The sequence below is a fragment of the Bactrocera tryoni genome, chromosome 3 (assembly GCF_016617805.1).
Source record: "Bactrocera tryoni isolate S06 chromosome 3, CSIRO_BtryS06_freeze2, whole genome shotgun sequence".
Lineage (NCBI taxonomy): Eukaryota > Metazoa > Arthropoda > Insecta > Diptera > Tephritidae > Bactrocera > Bactrocera tryoni.
Window position 1 is genome coordinate 30,224,184 of NC_052501.1, and position 24,011 is coordinate 30,248,194.

Sequence of the window (24,011 nt, forward strand, 5' to 3'; positions counted from 1 at the left end):
GTTATATATTGGTCGTCATACACTCATATTGAAAAAAAAAATTGACTTTTGGTTATAAAATGGTTATATATTGGTTATTGTATCAGGTAGCGATTTTCGATTTTGTTTTTGATAATTAGGTTGTTTTGCATTTTAGGTCACGATATACATATGTGTAATGTAATGGAAAATCTTACATGCACAACACGAAAACATATACTTACATATGTACATTGGTTGCGTGTGAAGAACTATAAAATCTATCATTAATGCTTGTAGACTTAAAAAACACACAAATACACACATACATATACATATATAGCAATTCTATTTTTCATATGTGAGTCAAAAAGTATAAGAAATCTTAGAAAATAATTGAATAATCAAAAATGCACTTCACTTGGTTCGCACTTTTGCTAATTTGAGGTAAATGGCGAGCGAAAAAAATTATTTAAAAAGCAAAATTATAATTTAAAGAACAAATACATAATTTTGATTGCAAAAAAACATGTAAATAAACTATCTAACTTCTGAAAGCGCGCATTAATATTGTAAATTTGTTTAATGTATAAATTTGGCGCCGCAATAATGTCTTCAACTAATTTCTAACCTTGAAATTTAAAAATTTAATTTAAATTGTTTAAGAAAATCACTTTTTGCTAAGCCTAGATTCAAAATATGCAATACCTGCAAGCGCATGCGCGTGCAACAACTAATGTATACAATCAAATTGAATTTGTAATATACGCCACACACTTACATACATACATACACATGCCTACAAATAATGGTTCTCAGCTAAACTACCGAAATTATGCCTTTTCCCACTTTACGCTTAAAGCTATACAAACTATTTTTCATTTCTAACTAATATGCTTAATAATACTCCGTAAACGTTTGCTGCCTGCACCACCAAGCAATTGCAAAAAAAACTTTAAAAACACCTTTTTCTTTACAAAAAAATTGCAAATTTCAAAAAAAAATATCTTATGATTTTGAATTTTTAAATGAATCATCTGGCTACACTGTTTAAATAAAACTTTTTTCTTTACAAAAAAATTTAAAATTAAAAAAAAAAAAAATATTTTAAATTTTTTTGGCCACTTTCTCAAAAAAACTTTTTTTCTTTACAAAAAACTTTTAAATTAAAAAAAATTTAAATTTCAAAAAATTTATTATTTTGAAGTTTAAAAAAAACTTTGTTTACATAAAAATTTAGAATTTCAAAAAATAATAATAATTTTATGATTTTGAATTTTTAAATTTTGTATCAATCGTCTGGCCACTCCGTTTAAAAAAAACTTTTTTCTTTACAAAAAAAAATTATGTTATGATTTTGAATTTTTAAATTTTCTTTCAAAGCCAAGCAATTTAAAAAAAAAAACTTATTTTAAAAAAAACTTATTTTAATTTCAAAAACAAGTAATTTTATAATTTTGAATTTGCTTTCCGATAAAAAAGAGTGAAAAAAGAAATATATTTATTTTATGATTTGAATTTTTAAATTTTCTATCAATCATCTGGCCACTTTCTCAAAAAAACTTTTTTCCTTAAAAACAATTCAAAATTAAAAAAAAAAATGACCTTATGATTTTGAAATTTTAAATTTTCTTTCAAAAATCTGGCCATTCTGTTAAAAAAAAAATAGTAAGAAGCAAAATAACAACAATAACAATTGTGTCATATATGTACATACATACATACATACATACATATGTAGGTATAACCAAACCAACATTTTAACAAAGCAAAGCACACGCCCCCTTCTTCTCCTCTTTTTGCAGTAAATTAGCATAACAAACCTTAAATATTTCAATATCCACCATTTGCAAAGAATTGTAAACAATTAACGTAAAAAATTAATAAAAAAAAATCTAACAAACTTATTTATTTATACATACATACATACATGCTATGTATATTGATATATTCTAAGAATATCCACAAAGTTAACAAAAGTAAAAGTAAAATAAATTTAAACAACAACAAAAACCTATATAAACAAAATATAAGACACCAATAAAAGCAAATTAATCGAAAATATTGACGAACGCAATCACCAATAACGTTTGCACTTGCGTTTTGTGCATAAAGCATTAACGATCAAGTGAAATTATTCCATCTTAACCGTTTAACAAGCCTAAAAAGACTCTAATAACCTACTCACTAAACCGAAAACACTAAAACACTCCTTTATGTTGTTCAAAAAATCATTTTTTTTATTGCTCTATACTTTTTCGAAACTCAAATTTATTACAAAAATAACATTTTTTCCACTTTTTTGCACAACAGGCAACAAAAACGTTAATTTAACAAAACAAACAAATAATTCACCACGCCGCTCCAAGTATCTTTACTTTAAAAGTATATATAAATACTATATATCAATAATATTTTGTAAGTGGCGGGAAATTTGAAAGTCCTGCTAGCAGCAGCCTTTTTACGCGCACTCAGAGTCGTGCCGAAAAGTATGAATTATAACTGTATCATAAATTTATATAGTATGCTACAATTATTTCATACATACATGCATGCATACATATGTACATACATACATATGTGTTTAGTTACATGTATGTACATATGTGTATTTCTAGTATGTGTTAGGTAAACAATTTATAAAAATACTAAATTGAAATTATAATAATAATGCAATAACAATCCTATAATGTTATATAGAAATCCACTTTTGTTTTTTTTTTCATTATCAACTATCTATTAAAAATTTAAAAGATAAATAAAATTGTTTGGAAAATAATGAAAATCTTTACAGCTTTTGTGATTGTGTTTGGTATGTATTACATACATACATATGTACATAGAGGGCGTAAAGTTATTTAAAAAAATATATTTAAATAACATTTTGATGTTTTTTAATAAGATAGATTTTTGAAACAAAAAATATCACAATTATTGAAAAAAAATATTAAAATTGTTTTAAAAAATTTTTAAATTTTAAAATGTATTAAATAAAATAATTTTTTTTTTTTTTAATTTTTATTTAATATAAAAAAACTTATTAACTTATAAATTATTAAAAAAATATTAAAATTATTGTTGCTAAAAATATTAAAATTATATTTTGTTATTTTCAATTTTTTATTTATTTTCTACTTTTATTTATTTTTTTCTTTAACATTTTTTATTTTTCCAAATTTTTTTTAAGTTTAAATTTCAGTCTTATATTCTTTCCAAATTTGTTTGCTACTTCAATATTTTAAAATTTGACTTACGTGATTAAAAAAAGTAACAAAAATTTTTAACAGTAAATTAAAAATAGCTGTCATCACTTGGGGTTCATTTCATTTTCATTTTCGTGGGAACCATTTTTCCGTGTGCCCAGCAAAAAAATTAGAGAAAAAAAATCGTCCCAACCTAATGTACGCAAATATATTCTCATATATTTTTGGACAGGTAAACCCCAACAATTATGCAAAATTAATTGTCTAATAAAAGAGCGCGACTGCAATTGTTTTTAAGTCGTATAAGTAATTTGCGATGTTCCTATGTACATATACATATGTTATTTACGATGGTACATACATGTATGTACACACATTGTATATACATACCTATATATCTATGTGGACGCTTACACAGAAGTAGAACAGGTTCCTGGTTGACGTAAGACGTGTCTTCCCATTCCACATATAACGGCCATTCATTCAAAATGACATCGGCATACATACGAGTATATACATACATACATACTTATGTACATACATAACGCACATAGCGGTTGTCTAGTAACAAAAGTGCTGCTTAAAAATAAAAATAAAATAATAAATTTGTTAACTAAATACGTGTTTATTCAGACCGATTATTCATTAATAAAAATAATAAATAATAATAACGAATCGTTGCCCAATTCGGAAAGCAAACAATTCTTCTTTATTCATATTTTCGGTTTTTCGATGACAACGACATTTGCCTCATGCGCGCAAGTACATACAAACCTATATTTGCCTATACAAAATAATAATAATAAACACCTAATTTTAGCATTGGATTCATTCATAAGCAGAAACTAATTGTGCTGGCAAGCCCAGTCTGGAGATTGCCAGCAAGCCGTGAAGTCTACAGAAACGGATACATAAAAAGAAATTCATAAAAATAAACAACACAAAAGCACAGCTGACAATGAGTGAGTTGAAAATAATTTATTTGCCTACAAACAAATACAATAATTCATTACTTTTTTTTGTCCTCACAGACGGAATTCACCTATTACTTCTCATCATCACCGCAATGGCCAGTTGTGACTGCGTCACCGGTCAAACATTGACTTCGCAGCTCATCCAGTCTGTCGTCAGCGCACAGCCCAATGAGAATGTGATCGTGTCGCCAATTTCCATAGAAACCTGTTTAGCGCTAGCCTACCTGGGCGCTGAAGGTCAAACGGCTGAGGAATTGGCCAATAGTCTGGCACTAAAACACGCCGGCGATAAGCAAAGCACTGCACAGAAGTTCGGCAAACTCTTTGAGAAGACCAAGTCAGTGGGTAGCGCAACATTTCGTTTGGCCAATCGCATTTACCTGGATCAACGTTTTCAAATTTCCACCAAATACAATGAGCTCGCCGTTAACCAAATGCACGCCAACGCCGAGAATGTGCGCTTTGCTGATGCAACTGCAACAGCGGCGACAATTAATAGCTGGGTGGAAGCCGAAACTGATAATAAAATACGTGGCCTAATTCCTGCCAACAGCTTGGATGCCAATACGGCGCTGGTGCTGGTGAATGCGCTCTACTTCAAGGCGAAGTGGTTGAATCAATTCAGCAATCATTCGACTACGAAGCGCGATTTCCACATGAATGCCGCGCGCAAGTTGGAAGTGGATATGATGAGGCAGACGGACACATTTCTGTATGGCGACTTCAAGGAGCTGGATGCCACCGCAGTTGAAATGAATTATTTGGATACAGATGTCTCAATGTTGTTGTTGCTGCCGAAGAGTGTTGACGGTTTAGCGGCGTTGGAGGCGAAATTGAAGAGTGTTGATTTGGCAAAGTTGTCAGCGGTGATGCGCACCGAAGAGGTTAACATACAATTGCCGAAATTTAAATTTGAATTCGATCTGGACCTAAAGCCAGTGTTGGCGCAAGTAAGTGTTAAATGAAAATGTCTAAATATTTTATAAGAAAGTTTTATTTTTCTCTAACCACTAGTTGGGCGTAACCACCATGTTCAGTGATAAAGCCGATTTTAGCAGCATGCTGGCGGAGAAAGAAAAAGTAGCCGTTTCCCAAGCTCAGCATAAAGCTTTCATCGAAGTTAACGAATCCGGCACTGAGGCTGCAGCGGCTACATGTGAGTGCAAAGTTTTGTTTTACTAAATATATTTACTAAAAATATGTTTTTTTTATATTTGCTCACTTGAACTGCAGATTTAAAAATTGTACCGTTATCGGCTACATTTGCACAGCAAACATACCACTTCGTCGCCGATCATCCATTTGTATTTGCAATTAAAGACAATGAAAATGTCTATTTCGTTGGTCATGTCACACATTTCTAATTATAATTGTTGTTATTCATAACAAACAAGTGTAAATATTTACATAGGTATTTTACAAACAGCAAAGAATGAGTGTGCTCTGTAAATATAACATGACGATACAGGATTTTACAACAGTAAACCCATTGCAGCAGTTTCATTAAATGTTGTAATTTTGTAGAACACGCAAGAGTTTGATAAACGTAAACATAATTATTGCTTTCGTTAATATTGAATATATGTAAACCTTATTTAGAAAAATAAAAAAAAATATAACCATACAGTGGTGGCGTTTTAATTAGTATCTAAGTTAAGTATAAACAGGAACAACACAGTTTTTGGAGACTTTTGGAATTGTAAGTACTATTTTTTTAAGTGTAGGTAAATAAAAGAATGCAGTAATTTAGTAGCCAAAATTGTGATATAAATTAGTAGTAAAAATTAACTTTAAAAAATTAAAAAAAAAAAAGAAGAATGTTAATGTTACATCAAAATCGTTTTAACAGATTAGAAAATTGTAGCACGTATAAAATAATTCTTTTCTATAAGTTAGAAATGAATATTAATTAAAAAAATAGAAGTAACCGCTTTTCAAAACCGTTCTTCCTTTTATTTCTTAATTAAGTGGCAACTTAACGCAACTGTTGTCTACACACTTCGTCTTTGACGTTACATCAGCAACAAAAACAACAACCAAGCAACTGCAAAAATAAAACACGATACCTGCGTTGAGAGAGACGCAAAATCTAAATTTTATTTATTATTCGGTTGTCGTTAGAAATTGACGCATACGATTGAAATTAATTGAAAATAAAATAAGTGCAAAATAATTGATTTAGGTGATGAGCAATATACATATAATGTAGTCGCGTTAACTAAGAAAGTTTTTGGGCACAGACGCAGTTTCAAGTAAAAAAGTGTGCAAGCGAAAAAAAAACGAACGAAAAAAGTAAGGTGGGCGATTAATGGTTGAATAAGCAATTCGTATTAGATATGGATGAAGAACATCAAGTAACACGCAAATGCTATCCATATCAATTGCTACGCAACGTGCAGAAATGCCTGCCATTGCCGAAAACAAATGCTGCAGCAGAACCCAGCGTCACGGCATATACGAAAGGAGATTTTTCCTATTTTCACTATAATTGCGACGGCTTCAAGGACCTTGGCTGGGGTTGTGCCTATCGCACGCTACAATCCATATGCTCTTGGATTGCTGGAAAACGCGGTGCTACGGACGTCGATGTACTAGTACCATCTATAAAAGAAATACAACAAACACTTGTGCAGATCGGTGACAAAGAAAATGATTTTGTTGGCTCACATGATTGGATTGGAGCCATTGAAGTTTTCTACTTTTTGGATGCACTCTACGATGTTGTGTGCCGTATCATTCATATTGCAAGCCACGAGGATCTAAAGAAATATGCAAATGTATTGAAGAAATATTTTGATGATTATGGTGGCTTAGTTATGATGGGTGGTGATATGGACGCTGGATCGAAGGGTATTGCAGGAATTCATATTAGCGGCAATCAAGTTTATTTACTAGTCATTGTAAGTAATGAAGTTAGTTGTTATTTGTTTTTTACTTTTTAAATTTTTATAGGGTATTATGCATATGACATTGGTAAAAAATTTTGTAAAGAAATTTACTTATAGAAAAGAAATGTATGACCTGTGACTAGTTAACAGGTGGTGGTGATCGTTGTGTGGTTGCCAACTTTTAAAATTAAATTGTTTAACAACAAACTGTGCATTTTGACCAGTTCGTTGGGTACGCAACAATTCATGTGTAAAATACTTGCGCAATAACAGCATACACATATTACAATTAAAGCGGCATAAATAATTACGTTAGGTCAAAGTCGACGATTATTACCGTAGGTTGCTTATTTATTAAAGGTTATTTGCTTTAATTATTTGGTAAAGCCACGAGCGAGTTTTATAAATTCAATACTTCGAAATTGTATATTTTATATTGTATAGTTGTATATTTTATACATATACAAATGTGTTTAACATATTTTTAAGGTTTTTTATATTTTCTTTCACTTGCAGGATCCCCACTTTAGCGGCGTGCCCAAATCTGTGCAAGAACTAGTTGAACGCGGCTACATACGTTGGCAGCACACCTCGGAATTTGTTGATAGTTCCTTCTATAACATTTGTTTACCTCAACTTAAATAAGACCAAAAACAAGATGCCAAAACATGAAAACACCTGGACAATACATATAATTGTATTATTCATTTGTTAAATGTCCATATCCAAAAAATAACATATAAAACTGTTGCAATAGTATTACTTAATAAAATTTGAATTGCTTTCATTACAGAGATACCAAAAACGTTAAATAAATTTAAATACATATATAACTATTTTCAAACAAAACAAACCTCTTTGGACTTTTGCTTTTCGAAGGAACTATCAACGAATTACTTCTTTTTTTGATCACATATTTAACTTTTACATATTTTACTTGTGACATTCAGACATATCGGCACTCTACTGTTACAAAATATGCGATAGGCACTGATAAGGCATCAATTTATAAAGTAATCCGAAAATTGTAAAATATGCATGCGATAAGCAATTGTGGTCGCTCCGTAACACACGCCTGCTGACTACACTAGCGTGCGTGCCGTGGAGTAAACCTGGCAAATACCTTTAAACAAAAGACATAATTCGTCATGTGAAAATTTAATCAACAATTAACGCTTAATGATCTAATAGCCACCAACATATAAAACCCACTAGGTGTACATACTATAATATTGTCTCGAATCAACATGGAATTGCTTCAACGCCTGCTGTACACCGCCTTAAGTGCTGCCTCAATTATTTATTTCATAGTCAAAGCGAGTCTTTCGCACTGGAAACGGCGCGGTATATTACATGAGAAACCAAGATTCTTAGTTGGTAATTTGGGTGGTGTTGGCGGCAAACGCCACATTAGCGCTGTGCTGGAACAACTTTACGAAAAGTACAAAGGTCAAGCACCCTTCATAGGTTGTTATGCATATTTAAAGCCAATGGTTTTGATATTGGATTTAGATTTGGTGCGAAATGTGCTTATAACACATTGTGAACACTTCAAGGAGCGAGGCGTATTCGGCAATGCGCCACATGATCCACTTTCGGCGAATTTGCTGCAACAAGATGGCGCAGATTGGCAACGCCTAAACACGGTGGTGTGCCCAGCTTTTGCTCAAGATAATATCTCACAGATGCTACCCACGTTGGAGAAGGTCGCAAGCACAATGCATCGCTCTTTGACACAAGTGTCGGAAGATGCGGCAGTGCCTGTAAATAATTTGGTGGATTGTTATAATATTGATGTCATTTCGACACTGGCGTTTGGCATTAGTGGTGAAACGTTGCTAAATTCCGATACAGAATTCCGTCGTATGGCGCGTAGCTACCTCAAAGACTTCAATATGTTTCGTCTATATTTTCTTATGTATTTTCCAAATGTTGCACGCTTGTTACGCTATAAAAACTACGAACAAGCTGCTACTGACTACTTTCTTAAGCTAGTGCGTCAAAAGCTTTTCGAACAGGAGTGGAGTCGCCTAGATAAGCGAAATAGTTTCTTTCACATGTTTGCGGAGTTGAAACGTGATCGCGATCCAAAAAGACGTTTAAGTGACGAAGAAATCGCAGCACAGGCATTTTCATTTATCCTTATGGGTTTGGAAACATGCAACTCGGCGATGACATTCTGCTTGTATGAATTAGCCTTGCAGCCGGATTTGCAGCGGCGTGTGCAGGAAGAAATATGCAATGTGCTCAAGCGTAATGAAAATGGTATGGATAGTAAAAATTTGAACGATATGAATTTGCTGAGGCAATGTTTGAATGGTAAGTAATGACTATTCCCAGAAAGTATTTTATTACTTTATAATTTACATCGTTATTCAACATTTTTTCAGAAACTTTGCGCAAGCATACACCTTACTCTTTCCTACTACGTAATACGAATGAGGATTACGAAGTGCCCAACTCTATATTCATGCTGCGACCAGACAATCATCTAGTCATCCCAATAGCGGCTATACACCATGATCCACTGCTTTATCCTGAGCCAAATAAATTCGATCCGGAACGTTTCAGTAAGGAAAATATTAAGCGACGCCATCCAATGGCTTTCTTACCTTACGGTGCCGGCCCCCGTTACTGCCTAGCGCAACAATTTGCTGAAAAGCAAATGCTGGTTGGACTCGGAACACTGCTGCGTGATTACAGTTTCAGTCCCTGTCGCGAAACACCTATTCCACTGGTGTACGATAACAAGCGTTTGGTGCTAACTCCAAAAGACAAATTGAAGTTAAATGTTCAGCGTAGGTGAGAAGAGTACAAATGTGGCTTAGAAGAAAAGTAATATAAATGAAACGTATTTAGACATTCTGATGGCACAATTAATAGTTGTGTACAAAATTTAAAGTTATTTTAATTTCCTTCTAAAATTAACTTAACTTACTATATGTTATTATTCCGCCTTATTGTTTTTAGGATGTAGTTTATTGTTTTTAAGCTATTAAGCTATTTGCCTTATGACTTGTATTGCTGTGTACAAATACTTTCCAAATTATGTCTATGGATTTCTAGGGTGTGCTATTTTTTTAGATTTCTATTTGATAATCATTCACCACACTTCAATACTTAAGTATATTTTACAAAACAAAATAATATCCAGACTCGGAAAAAATGTTTGCTGCTTGTGATGTGTATTTAAGTTATCCTTTATATATTTACGAAAGTTTTTTTTTGTTATTTGTTCAAGACAAATTAGTTTATTATATGGAAGACACGAACAAAAATATATGTTAAAGATATCAAGTAAAAATATGATTTATCTTATTTTAAACATGAGGGTGACACAATACTTGGTCAATTTGCTTAAGGGTTTTTGCTAGTATATCGTGAAATAATTACTCGTTTATTTTTACGAATCCTTCGTTTGCAAAACACTGAGTTAAAAGAATAATAAATATTTACTTTATCAAATAAGCACTTCCTGTTCCCAGTAAAAATTTTAAAACGACGAGTTTTCCGCTATTGTGGCAGCACTGATTTGGCTGTTCCAATTCCACTCTGGTTGAAATGCCAAATATACTAGTTGCCACATTGAGAAATAAGAAAACTTTTATGTGAATTTAAGTATAGCACTCCATCTTTTTTTCTTTTATTTAAAGTTGTATTATTTTTTCTATTAGTATATCATTGTTATTACTTAGTTCATATATATTATTTACTTTGTATTTCTTAATTTCGATTTTGTTCCTTTGCCACCATATCTGTTTCTTTGCATACTAAAATTGCAACCATGTCAGCGTCCAATAAGAATTTGTCATTTGTGTTTTCAATTTTCTAGCCGCTTTTTATTCGTAAAATGGCAGCTGTGCGCGCTCGTTGTATTCGCGATTCCGTTATCCGTTGAATTTTTTCTTTGCGTTACGAATGGCAGACATAAAGTGAATTGAAAAAGTAAAGGTTTCTAATTCTATTATAAAATATAAATTTGGATTAATAAGCGGTAAAAAGTATTGAATTAATAGAAGAAAGTCCACTCCTTTAGCAAAGTGATTCAAATGGAATATAAATGTATTTTGCACTGTAAAAACAAAAGTTGACGCTGCCAATTGTTCCGCGAATTTTCCTGCAAAGGATATAGTGAAATATTGATATGGGGAGTGTGTTGTCTGAAGAAGTTTCGAAATATTGAATTACAAGTTTTTTAATGACTAAGAAATAAAAGTATCCTGAAGTTCTTTGATTTTATTAATGTTTTGAGAAGTGATAAAGTAGTGTAAAGTTTCGAAAGTTGAAGTGTTTTACCGTCTGACTGGAAGGAATTATGTTTAGCGGAATAACTTCCTGATTTTATATCAGACGCTTTGATACACTTACATATGTATGTACATAATATCCCTTCACTTCAAAGGACGAAATATTTATGAAATGTGCGTATGTGTGTGTTCCATAGAGAGTGTAACACTAACGATATGTAACAACGGATTCGCCAAAACAATCAAACAATTGGTACCGGACAAGACGAGAAAAACATTCAGGTAGGTGAATCGAATTAAAATTTAGTGAACTTTCTAATAAGCGGAGTTGTAAAAACCAATTTGATTTTTTTCTTTTAAATAAAGTGCATTATTATATTTGTATTACATTTAGTATATTTGTTAGTTTCGTATTTTGTGAGAAATTGCCTTTCTTATCCATGTTTGTTAGTTTTGGGGTGAAAGAAAGAATGATAGATTCATCCGGCAACCCTATAACGGAGTTACACCCCCAATTTAAGAATATGTCTGTGCACCTTTTGTATACATATTTGTTTATTGTCTGGAAGTTCATAGCAACTCCATTTGTCGTTCCATATAATTGCATTTTTCAATCCCTGTATGCGCAAGTGCACTTGAAAAACTTATTCTCTGTATGTGTACTATCTACCATTCACCCTTAACTCGATATGGTTGTACACTAATATGTCCTTTGATTTGTCTCTCGGCCGGTGGGTCCATTATGTTGAATCAAGATGACCTGTTTTATGGGTAACTCGTCGAATTCTCACTTTTATTGTGTCTAATTACATATAAAATAGGTATATGTTAATTAATATTTAATAATATATATAATATTCTTTAAATTCTATACATTCAAAAAATTGTTCTTACAAAGATGAAGCTTTTTTTTGTACACTTTAAACTAACTAAAGAGTAGTAAATGAAAATGTTAAACATACTTTGTATGATTATCTGTAAGATTTATTTGCACAAAACATTTATTTTGCTTTTAACAAATATTTTCATATTGAATATGATTGCGTACTTAAAAAGGCAAATAAATAAATAAAAGTTGCGCCGGTCTCTATACTTTTAAATATTACAGTATAACATATTAAATCGTGGTGTTTAAATTTAATATGTATCCCTATTTTAGATTGGACCCTCCATAAAATCAACATTGGTTTTTACCGCATTTCAATATTTAGATGTGGAGTATTTCGCATATCCCCCAAACACCTCCCCAAAACTACTTTTTTTTTAATTATAATACAGTTGTTTTGACATTGCGAATTACTTATACACTCAGTCCTTTTTTACGCGATCTCTTTTTACGCTATTTCACTTTAACGCGGTTATTTTTGCAGCGCAAATTCCTTTTTTTACGCGGATTTCTCATTTTAACGCGATTGCTTTTTTTCGTTTTTTGCTTGGTCTTAAACTTGCAGCAGGATTGGAAATTTATTTTGTAGCAAATGATACTGATGCCGAACGTGCACGAATTTTTCATAAAGAATTGAGTCTCTGCATGTTAAGATATAAAGAACTACATCGGAATTTATTGGGTCCAAAGAGAATCATTCAAACAAAATTAACTGAATTTATGGTGCAAACTCAGTCGGAGATGCTAAGTCAATCAGAACATCAATCTATAGTTCTTACTATTGATTCTGACACAAATTCTAGTGATATCAATGCCGGCCATCAAAATAAGCGGCTAAGAATAATTTCCACTACGGATAATGTCAGTGATTAAACAGCATTCAACGGTTTTTTCCAATAAATCTACCTATTTTCTATTTTCTTCTCTTTTATATATGGTTTTTGTTTTGTATTTTTTATGTTGTTATGAATGAATAAATCATAAGTCTGAAATTTGAAACTTATTGTAATGTTTTTGAATATTTTTTTTGCGCGTATATTTTGTTATACGCGATATTTTTTATATTCGGAACCAATTCGTTAGTTAATATTGGAAAACTAATCATTTTTACGCGATTTTTTTTTACGCGATTAGTGGCAGAACCAAAAATCGCGTAAAAAAGGATTGAGTGTATTCGAGCACTCATTACTTCGGGTCCTCAAGCCGAGGCCTACTAGGATATTCCTTTTATCAAAATACTAGTTGACGGCAGTTATACGTAATCATACCCTTTTTATATTAATCTTATGTTATGCAAATTTGTTGAATATATTTATATACTTGTATGTAAATATTGGAAGCGGCTTTTGTGTGCAGACCTGTTCGCACCCATCTATAAAATGTACAATCGCCCATGCTGGCCAATGCTTGTATCTTAATTTATTTGCATTCACACGTTTTGCTTCGGCCTCTTATCTCTTTACTGAGTTTTGTTTTATTTATTTGTATTCTATTTTTATGTTTTAATACATTTTGCGAGTAGACCACTTTGCTTGACAAGTGTGGGTCGATTTGTGCGAATTTTACACATACTTGCGCAAGTATAAACATACGTAGGAAGACATGTTGTATAATAAATTGTAATATTGTGCTTTGTTTTTTTTTTCTTTTTCGAGTATTGATAGTTTCGCATGTTTTTTGTGTAGGCACATAAGTAGGTGTCTGTCATATGGGGTTTCGACATAATGTTAGACGAACAAACAACATTTATAAATATGTATTTATGTCTGTATGTTATAAAAATGTAAATCTGTAAAGGTGATAAAGTACATATGCACTTGTACATATACTCGTATATAATTATAATAAAAATTTTACGTCACTATAATGGTATATCTTGTGATAACGAGTAGTAAATGTTAATGAAAATGCCAAAATGCAAACAAAAACGTCATTATTTTAAAATTTTGTGGATAATATTTACTTAAATTCATTGTTGATTTAAATTAACGTTTTTTTGTATTTTTTTGTGGTTAATATTAGTCACCCTGTTTAACTGACAAGCAACTGAATGCATTTATTTATGTGAGGAATGTTAAATTTCAAAACAATCTTTTAATATTATAGATTTTAATGAGAGGAATATTTCCGTAGCATCCAATATATTAAAAAGAGAAAATAAATAATGATGCAAGAACCTGCGATCAAAAAACTTTGTACTTTTACGCAACAAGTTGCCAGAGAAGAAAAATGTATAACTATATTGTTTACTTTATAAAAATCTATTTGTCTAGATCTTTGTTAACAGGCACAAATGTTTGTGTGCTAAATTTAACGTATTTAGTGCAACAATATATTAAAGGCATTAAATAAATTTTCAAGTAGGAGTGAATGGTGGTGAAATGCAGCAGTCTCAGAAGCAGAGGAAAAAGCATCAACAATACCTAAGCTAAAATAAAGTACAAATTATTTTAAAACAGAATTGGAAAACAGTTGGTTGTGGATGGGCTGATGGTCAGTCTGCACTATGAAAGCAGTGGGGGTACATTCGCATGAATAATGAATGAGTGCACTAGATAAACAGGTACCACCACACTGCAGTTGAAAACGCATTTGCTTTTCTGTAAAAATATTCAAAATAAATATACATTTAAAGATCTGTAAATACACCTAAGCAGCTGTGCACGCCATGTCGACCGATTAGCCAACTGATAAGTTAACTTTTCAATGTTTGCATTGCATTAATTGCCTAGAAAGAATTTGAGAGACCTCAATAAAAGGAAGATAAATCTCATTGTTTTTAAGATTATAATATAACTGTAATACTACATAGCAGTTATATACTTATACCCTGCAATTGGCATGTAAATTAGCACCCAAAAGCGTTGTAAAATCACAGATAATTTGTTTGCGGTTTCTTTATTTCCATTCTAATTTTTCAAAAAGTAGCCTTAAGCCCGTCCACGTAGCGTTCCTCTCCTACTTCGCTAATTTCGATTTATACAAAGTCCATACATATCTCCGTATAATAATGTATCTAGATGTACATATGTATGTATGTATGCACATATGTGTTTTTGGTTTTGCGTGGGCGGATATGCGATTTGTTTGGTGTTTATTTAAATGTGCTTGCCCGGCTTCTGGCGTGTGTTGTTACTTCGCAGCGTCTATGTTTTGCTCCACTTGTACGATTCGCTAGATAATTTTCTCCTAGATTGCGTTTGTTTATAATAAAAGAAAGAAATCTGGCAGGTGTGAAAATTTTATCAACAAATGTTGTGCAAATACTGACTCAATGAAAGTGCTTTCCGAGTTCGTTCGTTCTACGTCAATACTTTTGTGGGAATTATAGTTTTTTGATTTTTTATTTGAAAAGTTGGCAATTGGTTTGTTGTAATTTGTCTGGCGTGTGGCCTGTTTCCAGGTACTAATGTTGTTGTTGTTTCTTATTTTCATATGTGTTTATATGTAAATACGGTTTTATGAAAGTGTGAAAATTTGATTACACAATTTTCAAAGATCTTTTTCACTGTAACTTATTATTTTCAAAAAATTTTTGCGCTTAAGTAATATGTTCTAGATTGCATGTAATGTCATTACTGCGCTGTAAAAAATTGATATTTTACCATATAAGAATTTCTCTATTTGAAGTTCTCAACATTTGCAATGGAAATATGATAATGAAATTACTGTCGATTACACAGAAAATAATTGCCGGAGACCTACTATTTCAATTTTATTTTAAATAGTGGATGTTAATTAAAGGGTTGGATGTTAATTAAGGGGTTATCATAAAATTGAAAATTTTTTTATTGCTCTATCAGAAAGTATAAGTCGCAGAGAATGTTCTCCCGAATTTTCATAAAGATATGTGCATTAGAACCAAAGTTATAGCGTTAAATAACGCACGTGGTCATAGGACGAAAGCCTAGCACATGCATCTTTAAACGTGATTATCTGGAAATCGCTTTTTTTACAAAAGTGAAATTGGGTGAGCACGATTGCAAACAATCTATATCACCGATTTTCTTTATTTTCGTTAATTCGTTCATAACTAATGTAGGCAGTCCGTCAACGAAACCTTTTTTATATAAATTTAAATTGCAATGTTAAGATTTTTTAAATAAAATTTTTTCAGTCGGTAAACATGACTTTTTGAAAAAATGATCCTCGTTTCCACAAAATTTTTTTTTTTTAGGAAAACCCTTCGTTCACGGACTCCGCACGTCTATATACTAATGAAATTTTTTGTGTTTTATGATTTCAATTGAATTGCTGCACCGAAATTGTGCTCACCGTCAACCTCTTCAAGAAAATCGCATTTTGAGGAATGCGCACTAAATCCAATGTTTTTCATTATTTCTGAATGGTTAAATGTATTTTTTCACTTCGCAATATGTTCTTTCGAAACGCATAACTCATATTCAATAAATGATCGCTACATCCCTTAAAAAATTCCCAAATTTTCCTTTATTTTTCATCAACACAGCGTATATAACCCCTCAAGGTAAACAAAGCAAATTTAATAATATTTTTCAGTTTATTTGTTTAATGTACATATGTATATAAAAATATGATATAACATCTATATTCAATAAGACAAAACAATTGCAACTCAAATAAAACGGTTCACTATTTTTAATAAAATAAAATAAAAAAAAAATAAGGTTATCCACTATGGTTTGGTGTATATTTCTCCATGCCTCCAGGGCCCTTTGAAAAAACTGATCAGTATTTGGCACATTACTGCGATCAATTGCTTTTTTACAATTTCCCATAAATTTTCTAAGGGATTAAGGCCTGGGGACAGTGGAGGCCACTCCATTACATCCACTTGATTCCTCTGTAACCACCATTTTAGGACTTATGCCACTTAAGTGGCATTTCCCATTCAGCATGTGGCAATATTACGGATTCCATAATGTCTCTGTAAACGTACCGATCCATGCTACCATTAATACGATGAAGCGGCCCCAAAACAGAAGCAGAAAAGCATCCCCAGGCCATAACATAGCAACTTTGTTTGACTGTTTTTAGACAATAGAAATTTTTAAGACGCTTGTTTCGTGGGCGTCGAACGAAACTCACGCCATCACTTCCTACCAAATTAAATTTGGACTCGTCACTAAAAAGAACAGTTTTCCACTTGCTTAATGGCCATTCTAGATGATTTTTAGCAAACACAATAGTTTTAGTTGGTTACGTTTGCTAATAAGCGGTTTCTTCGCTGGTCGGTAACTATTTAAATCAGCGTTATTTACGCGATGAGCGACCGTTCTTGCGTAGATTGGTAACCCAAGCTCCTTTACCAATTGCGGAGCGCTTTAAAATGGATATTTTTTTACCTTTCTTACAATTCAGCTGTCAGTTTTTTCATCAGTTTTTCTTGTGTGTTCCTAATAAAGTTAGAAGTTATTCGTGTGATTGATGACTTGTGAATTCTGTACTTTCTAGAACTTTCTTTTTGAGAAGTTCCGTTAATATAATTTTTAATAATACGTGCTCGAAGTGCATCACCGAATTTATTTAGAGTCATTACTTTTTTTTGTAAAAAAAAATTAAAATTTATGCTCAGTATATGTTCTAATTACTTTAAACTCAATACCGTCAAAAAAAGAAATAAAAATAGATCGCTATACGAGGTGTGTTCAAAAAGTATCGCGAATTTTGTGTTTTTTCAAAAATTATTTATTTATTCATGAATATCTAATGTGTCAGCTTCAAAGTAATCCCCATGAGATATTATACGCTTGTGTCAACGGTTTTTCCAATCTTCGAAGCACTTCAAAAAATCATTTTTTTTATTTTCTTCAGCTCCTCCTTCGATGCCGTCTTTATCTCGTCAAGAGAAGCGTAACGTCGTCCTTTCATGGGCCTCTTCAGTTTAGGGAACAAGAAAAAGTCACAGGGGGCCAGATCTGGGGAATACGGTGGCTGCGGCATCATTAGTGTGTTGTTTTTGGCCAAAAAGTCGCGCACAAGCAACGATGTGTGAGCAGGGGCGTTATCGTGGTGCAAAAGCCAATTTTTGTTCTTCCACAAATCCGGGCGTTTCTGGCGGATTGCTTCGCGCAAATTGCGCATAACTTGCAGGTAATATTCCTTATTCCCTGTGGCAAGAACTCATGATGCACCACGCCCCTGCAAGCGAAGAAAACTGTCAGCAAAACTTTCACAATCGGTACAGGTTCTTTGAACCATTTTTTTGAATAGGTAAAAATCGAAGACGATCCAAAACACGTGCAAGCAAAGCAGCCGTCAACAATTAAATGAACATTCAAAATGGCCGAGCTTGTCGGCATATGTGAGAGATATGAGTACCAACATAACGCCACAAAAAATTCGAAATTCGCGATACTTTTTGAACACACTTCGTAAAATATTGCAAAATATTTAACTTCAATGCTGTAAATTTAAAAACAAGGCACAAAACGGAATTCGAAGGAAAAATGGCATTGTAAGACACAAACAAATCTAGAACTTCGCTCTAGTTGCAAATGTTTTGTCCGATACCGTATACTTGCTTTCTAATTTCTTCTCACATGTTTGCATATGCATACTTTTCGTCGAAAAAAATATTATTTTTCAAAATTACTCCAATTTTTCTACGCGGCTGTTAACATATGTATATTGATGTATGTATGTATGTGTGGTAAAAAATATTTCCAAAACTTAATTTCATTTCCGTTAAGCTATAATAGCTACATACATATATTCTGCAGGGATCTAATATCGCCGATTTGGACAAATGAGGAGCTTCTTTCGATATCTTAAAAAGTCGGGTATACACATATATCGGACAGACTTATGTACACACGCTTATCATTTATCTCTTCATGCATTTTGGTCTCCGATATTTCAAACTTAATATTCCCAGTTCAGGATACACAAATTAAAATATACATATACATATGTGACCTGGTCTACGGAAAGGGTGCTTAGGTGTCAAAAAATCAATTTTCACTTTATAGTCGGGTCGGAGTAGTCGGATGGAAGATGAGATGCTTTTTCACGTGATAGAATCCAAAAAGTTTTCGCACGTTAGCTCCCTTTTCGTAGACCAGGTCACATATTACAAAAAATAACTTTTTTTTTTAATTATTTACCTCAATTTTTTTTTGAAGACAGCAAAAGATCTGCCCTACAGCTCTTGTTACTGAAATTTCATTGGTCAAGCGACAATTTGACACGAAATTTATCACACAATGCCAACATATGGCCCACACAATCTTTTGGCCGTCGAAGAGACAGCGTGATTTGCGTTTAGTGGGAGTTCGAAGAGCGGCAATGTTAATTTAGTGCTAATTAAAACGCTGCAGGAATCCAATATCGAAATTTTCGAAATTGGGCGTATTTGATTACAGACACTTATTAATTTATTCAATATAATCTTAAAATCGTAAACATACATATGTATTTGTATATATAATATGTGATTTCGTACATGTTGGATAGTAAAACATTTTCATTCATATTTTACTATTTCGTATATATGGGAGTACTCATCCTTGCCACTGAGATGTGGCAGCACCTCAATAATTTCCATTTATCACGCAAAACTAATTACCTTAAATAGCATTGCGATAAGATAAAGTGATTGCTGTAACTTTCTACAAGCAGCGCAACACACTTATCACTTTGACCGATCGATCGATCACCAGCAGATGGTTGCCACACACACACTAATTGCCGCTGTCTGCTGGAAACTTTATCGTTGAACTCTTTTTTTATTTTTGTACTGGAAATCAATACCTGCATTTGCCCCGTATGTTGTTGTGAATTTGGTTGTTATAGATAATGGTGCATTTCCATTGAACTCCATTCAATGCACACAAAATTATCGATAAGATAGTGTAATTTGATGCCAATAACGGAAAACACCAACAAACGTTATATTTCCACTATTGGGAAATATTTCTGGAGCCATACATATGTACATACATACATACATATTAGGTGTGTTTGCTTGAAAAGGTGTCAAAATGCCCGAAATGTGTTCATTCCGTAAAAAAAATAAATTTCAAACATTGCATTTCACAAGCAAAAAAAAAAATTATGTAATATAATAGCGATAAGATATGCTTTTCTGATTTTGTATATTGATAAGTTGAAAGATGAGGTGGGTTTTGTTTGTAGTAAATTTAAGGCAGTGAAGCCTCGGACCACCCACATATCATGCAACTCTATGTATGTACATATGTGAAATCAATATTTCTTTTATAGTTTACGGCGCTTTTCAACTCTAATATTGTTATCGAGCCTTGTTTTTTGGTCTTAGTAGGAGTTTTTCGTACTTTCCTCTGTGCCTAAAGATCGTAGATTAGAGATTCTGTTGACATTTAAGGTTAAATTAACGAAGTTAATGATCTGGAGATTCTTTTAGGTTAGGATGCTTGTGGCGGTTCCATAAGTTTACTGCCAACATATGTCTGAGGTGATCTTTCAAGCAACTGAATGTGTTGGAAACTCTAAAATAGTTGTTTTGTGGGTGGGTAGGGTAAAAAGTGGAACCTGAACGTGAAATTTTTATACGATTTTGAAACGGCCTTTAGTTTTCTGAAAATAGTACACTAACATTTTAGGCCATAAATACTTTGAAGACGGTCTTCATTGAATGGTAGTCTGGAATGGGAGCTACAGCATATTTGTTAAGATTTCGCATTCAGATTCTCATTCCTTTCTGAATATGCACTCGGTCAACAAAGGTATTTAGATTAAAAAAAATTGTCCGGTTTATATTGCCAAGAACTGCACTCGTCAAAATCTACACTATTCGACTGGGTTTAAATAAAATGAACAGTCCGGTTAACGTTGAAACTTCAATCCCATACGTGCTTGACAACACTCTTATTGCAGGATGACCAATTAAATTTGAAATAAAATAAGAAATTATCCAACGGAAGTCTGCGGCAGACAGCAAAGACAATTTCCCAACCCAGTTGATACAAAGAAGGTATCGTTACTTCTGGCACTCGAAGACGCATACAAATACACAAATATTACAGGCTTTAAGGAGTAGTGTAATTTTCTGTACAATTTGTTACAAAAACAAAAGCAAACAAGCAAAGAACCGTTGAGATTCGTTTCGTGAGAAATAAAGGCTGGTACGGCCGGTTAGTCTGGCTGCCGCTAGCATCCTTTCGAGCTGTTTGGCTTTCACAAACAAAAAATCGGCATATTTTCTTTTATGTTGCGAGCGTGTTGCAACACGGAAATGCGAGACACACCGGTAGACAAACTTTGGGTTTGTCACTGATTTACATATAAACATGCATACATACATATACATACATATGTATAAGTACGTAGTGTGCTCGCAAAATAATTTCTTGTTTGCTCCACTTCTGCACAATCTGGTTGTGGCTTCTTGTCATATAAAAGAAATATTTTTATAACAATGGCCACAAAACAACTTTGGAAAAGTGGTAGAAATAGAAAGAACTACATTTCATGCAAATCGTGGTACAATAAACTCGCAATTTAAATTCATCTACGGATACATTTTTATGTTGATAATGCAATGTAACTTCGGTAGTATATATGTATGTACTATGTACATATGTATGTATGTATAAATATAATTTTGTAACTGTAGCTTCGATAACAGATTTTAGTAACGGTTCTCAGTATTTCTGCACTATAAGTATATGCAAATATCTGATGTAAATTGGAATGTTTCAAAAGCAATATTTGAGTAACCTTCAATAAGTCATAAGCTACTAACTTCCTGGGGGCCTATTCTGTAACTCGATTCGAAAATCAATTTACTCGAATTCGGATTTTTTATATTCTGTAACTCGATTTTCGGATTTTCAAGCCAATTTTCGAATAAAATATTCGATAGCTTTTGAGTTGTAGAAAGCAAAAACGAAAATTGTACGTATTTTTTCTGGCACAGGGTGGTACAACTTTCGCATAATGATAAAGTAGATCCGAATTTCGAATAGAATACATTTTCGAATCGAGTTACAGAATAGGCCCCCTGGGTTCCTTGTGTGATATAGCGTTATTACAAGATTTTATAAAGGAATACGACTTTATGTTTCCTTATAACATTTTAGACACTTCAGTATATGCTGCTATGGCGGGTGGGTCCTAACATTATTAGATAATTTATAAGATGTTCAATGTCATTAAATGTATTTTATGTACGTATTCCAAAAATTGTAATCGCAAGACTTGCTTTACAAATACATAATCATAAAATCAACTGTAAATTCGCTTCAGAAGAACAGAAACGCATTTTCAACGCAGTCTTTTAAGAAAACACTTCAATTCTTTAGCGATAAGCAAACCGAAATGATAAAAAAAAACATACGCTTGAAAGTCAAACCATAAATGCACTTAGTTATTTACAAATGTATGTACATAAATTTATCATTAACAAAATCATTCACTGATTTGTTCAAATATTTATTAACCATTTGTTGAGACCGTCACTTTTTGCAATGCAACGGCGTAAATGGAGGAAAACAGCTGTTGTCTGCTGCTGCTTTAATGGAAATCAAATGCTTCCAATGTTTATATGCATGCGTTAAGTGTAAAGCTAATAGTGTATTGACAAACTGTATGGACACTTCTGTTAGCGTGAGTGCGCTGAAGTGCACATATTCACAACATTTACTTATATGCATATGTATGTATGTATAATACATGTTGTACACATTCATGTATACAAACAATCTTACAATTGTGCATTTAGTTATCACACATTTGAATATAAAGCTTCCATTTTCATAGGCCATGCCACTGCTATTTCATATTTGTTAAACATTTTGTTCTTTTTTCACACTACACACCCTGTAGAATAAGAGCATGAACTTTGATGGGAAATTCGCTTTCACTTTTGACAACTGGAAAATGTCAATAGGCCGTGAGAAAAATAAATTAAAACCAATTTTTGCATTGGTTATAATAATATAAGTATTAAGTTAATATTTACTTATGTGCAGTGGTATTAACATGAAAGTGTTGTATCATGCAGCTAAGTGTTTTTGATACAATTTTCTTTGATGGAAATTATGTGCTCCAATGAGACACATCAATGCGAAAGTTTTTTTACATTACTTCTAAATCACATATTGTACTGATTTTTATGCCTTATAAACACCCAGAAGGAAGAGTCGCAGACACTGCAAAGCGGAAAAATAATTGATCATCGTGACGGACTGAATCGATTTAGCCATTCTGACTCCGTCAATTTCTGAGGTAACGATCTTATTTTTTGGACACATCCTCTTCACCTTAAAGATCTGCTAATTTGTCGGAACCGCCTATATTAGACCACTATTGCATTTAGCTGGCACACAAAATGAACCATCACATCAAAAATTTTTTAATGGATATGTTATCTTCAGCAAATTTGACATGGATTGTAGTCCAAGGCAACAGTACCTTTCCCGAACATATCAGTTCATATCACACCAATATATGTAGCTCCCATACAAACTGACCGATCCAAACTTATTCTTGTATAGAAACTTTTTTTTAGTGAAAGGTATTACATTTTCGGTGCAACCGAAGTTAACATTTTTGCTTTTTAACTAATTTTTTTGTGCATTTGTATTTTGATCTCAATATTTATAATAGAGAAACCATAATTTTTTAAACTATGTATTATTCCTTCAATATAAAAAGCAGACACTATTATAACTTTTTCTCAGCTTTGTAGACACGTATGCCAAACGGAAGGTGAAACCGCTTGGGAAGTTATGCCATATATGTACAAACATAACTATTAAGATACTCGTATAAACAAAGGATATGTTTACTAATTGTGAATTGTTGACTTGGCAGTAAGTCAACGAACAGTTGTCGACATGAAGTTAATTTACTAACTCTGAAATTATTTATTATAATATATATCATTTTCTTAC

At 32.5% G+C, this 24,011-nt stretch overlaps 3 protein-coding genes across 3 annotated transcripts; all 3 read left to right on the top strand.

The window, feature by feature from the left end:
- Positions 1–3,254: 3,254 nt before the first annotated feature.
- LOC120770350 (serine protease inhibitor 42Dd-like) lies at positions 3,255–5,761 on the top strand. The gene is made up of 5 exons (XM_040097753.1): positions 3,255–3,923; positions 3,982–4,123; positions 4,193–5,085; positions 5,150–5,291; positions 5,369–5,761. The coding sequence occupies exons 2-5, from the start codon at positions 4,120–4,122 to the stop codon at positions 5,497–5,499; spliced, it is 1,170 nt and encodes a 389-aa protein (XP_039953687.1). The 5' UTR covers positions 3,255–3,923; positions 3,982–4,119; the 3' UTR covers positions 5,500–5,761.
- Positions 5,762–6,153: 392 nt separating this feature from the next.
- LOC120770349 (probable cytochrome P450 6u1) lies at positions 6,154–10,321 on the top strand. Its single transcript, XM_040097751.1, has 3 exons — positions 6,154–6,317; positions 7,974–9,342; positions 9,414–10,321. The coding sequence occupies exons 2-3, from the start codon at positions 8,271–8,273 to the stop codon at positions 9,827–9,829; spliced, it is 1,488 nt and encodes a 495-aa protein (XP_039953685.1). The 5' UTR covers positions 6,154–6,317; positions 7,974–8,270; the 3' UTR covers positions 9,830–10,321.
- Positions 6,311–7,851, top strand: LOC120770351 (probable Ufm1-specific protease 1). Its single transcript, XM_040097754.1, has 2 exons — positions 6,311–7,035; positions 7,540–7,851. The coding sequence occupies exons 1-2, from the start codon at positions 6,472–6,474 to the stop codon at positions 7,666–7,668; spliced, it is 693 nt and encodes a 230-aa protein (XP_039953688.1). The 5' UTR covers positions 6,311–6,471; the 3' UTR covers positions 7,669–7,851.
- Positions 10,322–24,011: the final 13,690 nt, after the last annotated feature.

What these genes read in the sequence shown, in the direction of transcription:
- LOC120770349 (XM_040097751.1), top strand. Translation starts at nt 8,271, where the DNA reads ATGGAATTGCTTCAACGCCTGCTGTACACCGCCTTAAGTGCTGCCTCA. An exon ending in GCTGAGGCAATGTTTGAATG is followed by an intron (nt 9,343 to 9,413) that starts GTAAGTAATGAC and finishes ACATTTTTTCAG; the next exon opens with AAACTTTGCGCAAGCATACA.
- LOC120770350 (XM_040097753.1), top strand. An exon ending in TAAAGCCAGTGTTGGCGCAA is followed by an intron (nt 5,086 to 5,149) that starts GTAAGTGTTAAA and finishes TCTAACCACTAG; the next exon opens with TTGGGCGTAACCACCATGTT. An exon ending in TGAGGCTGCAGCGGCTACAT is followed by an intron (nt 5,292 to 5,368) that starts GTGAGTGCAAAG and finishes CTTGAACTGCAG; the next exon opens with ATTTAAAAATTGTACCGTTA.
- LOC120770351 (XM_040097754.1), top strand. Translation starts at nt 6,472, where the DNA reads ATGGATGAAGAACATCAAGTAACACGCAAATGCTATCCATATCAATTG. An exon ending in AAGTTTATTTACTAGTCATT is followed by an intron (nt 7,036 to 7,539) that starts GTAAGTAATGAA and finishes TTTCACTTGCAG; the next exon opens with GATCCCCACTTTAGCGGCGT.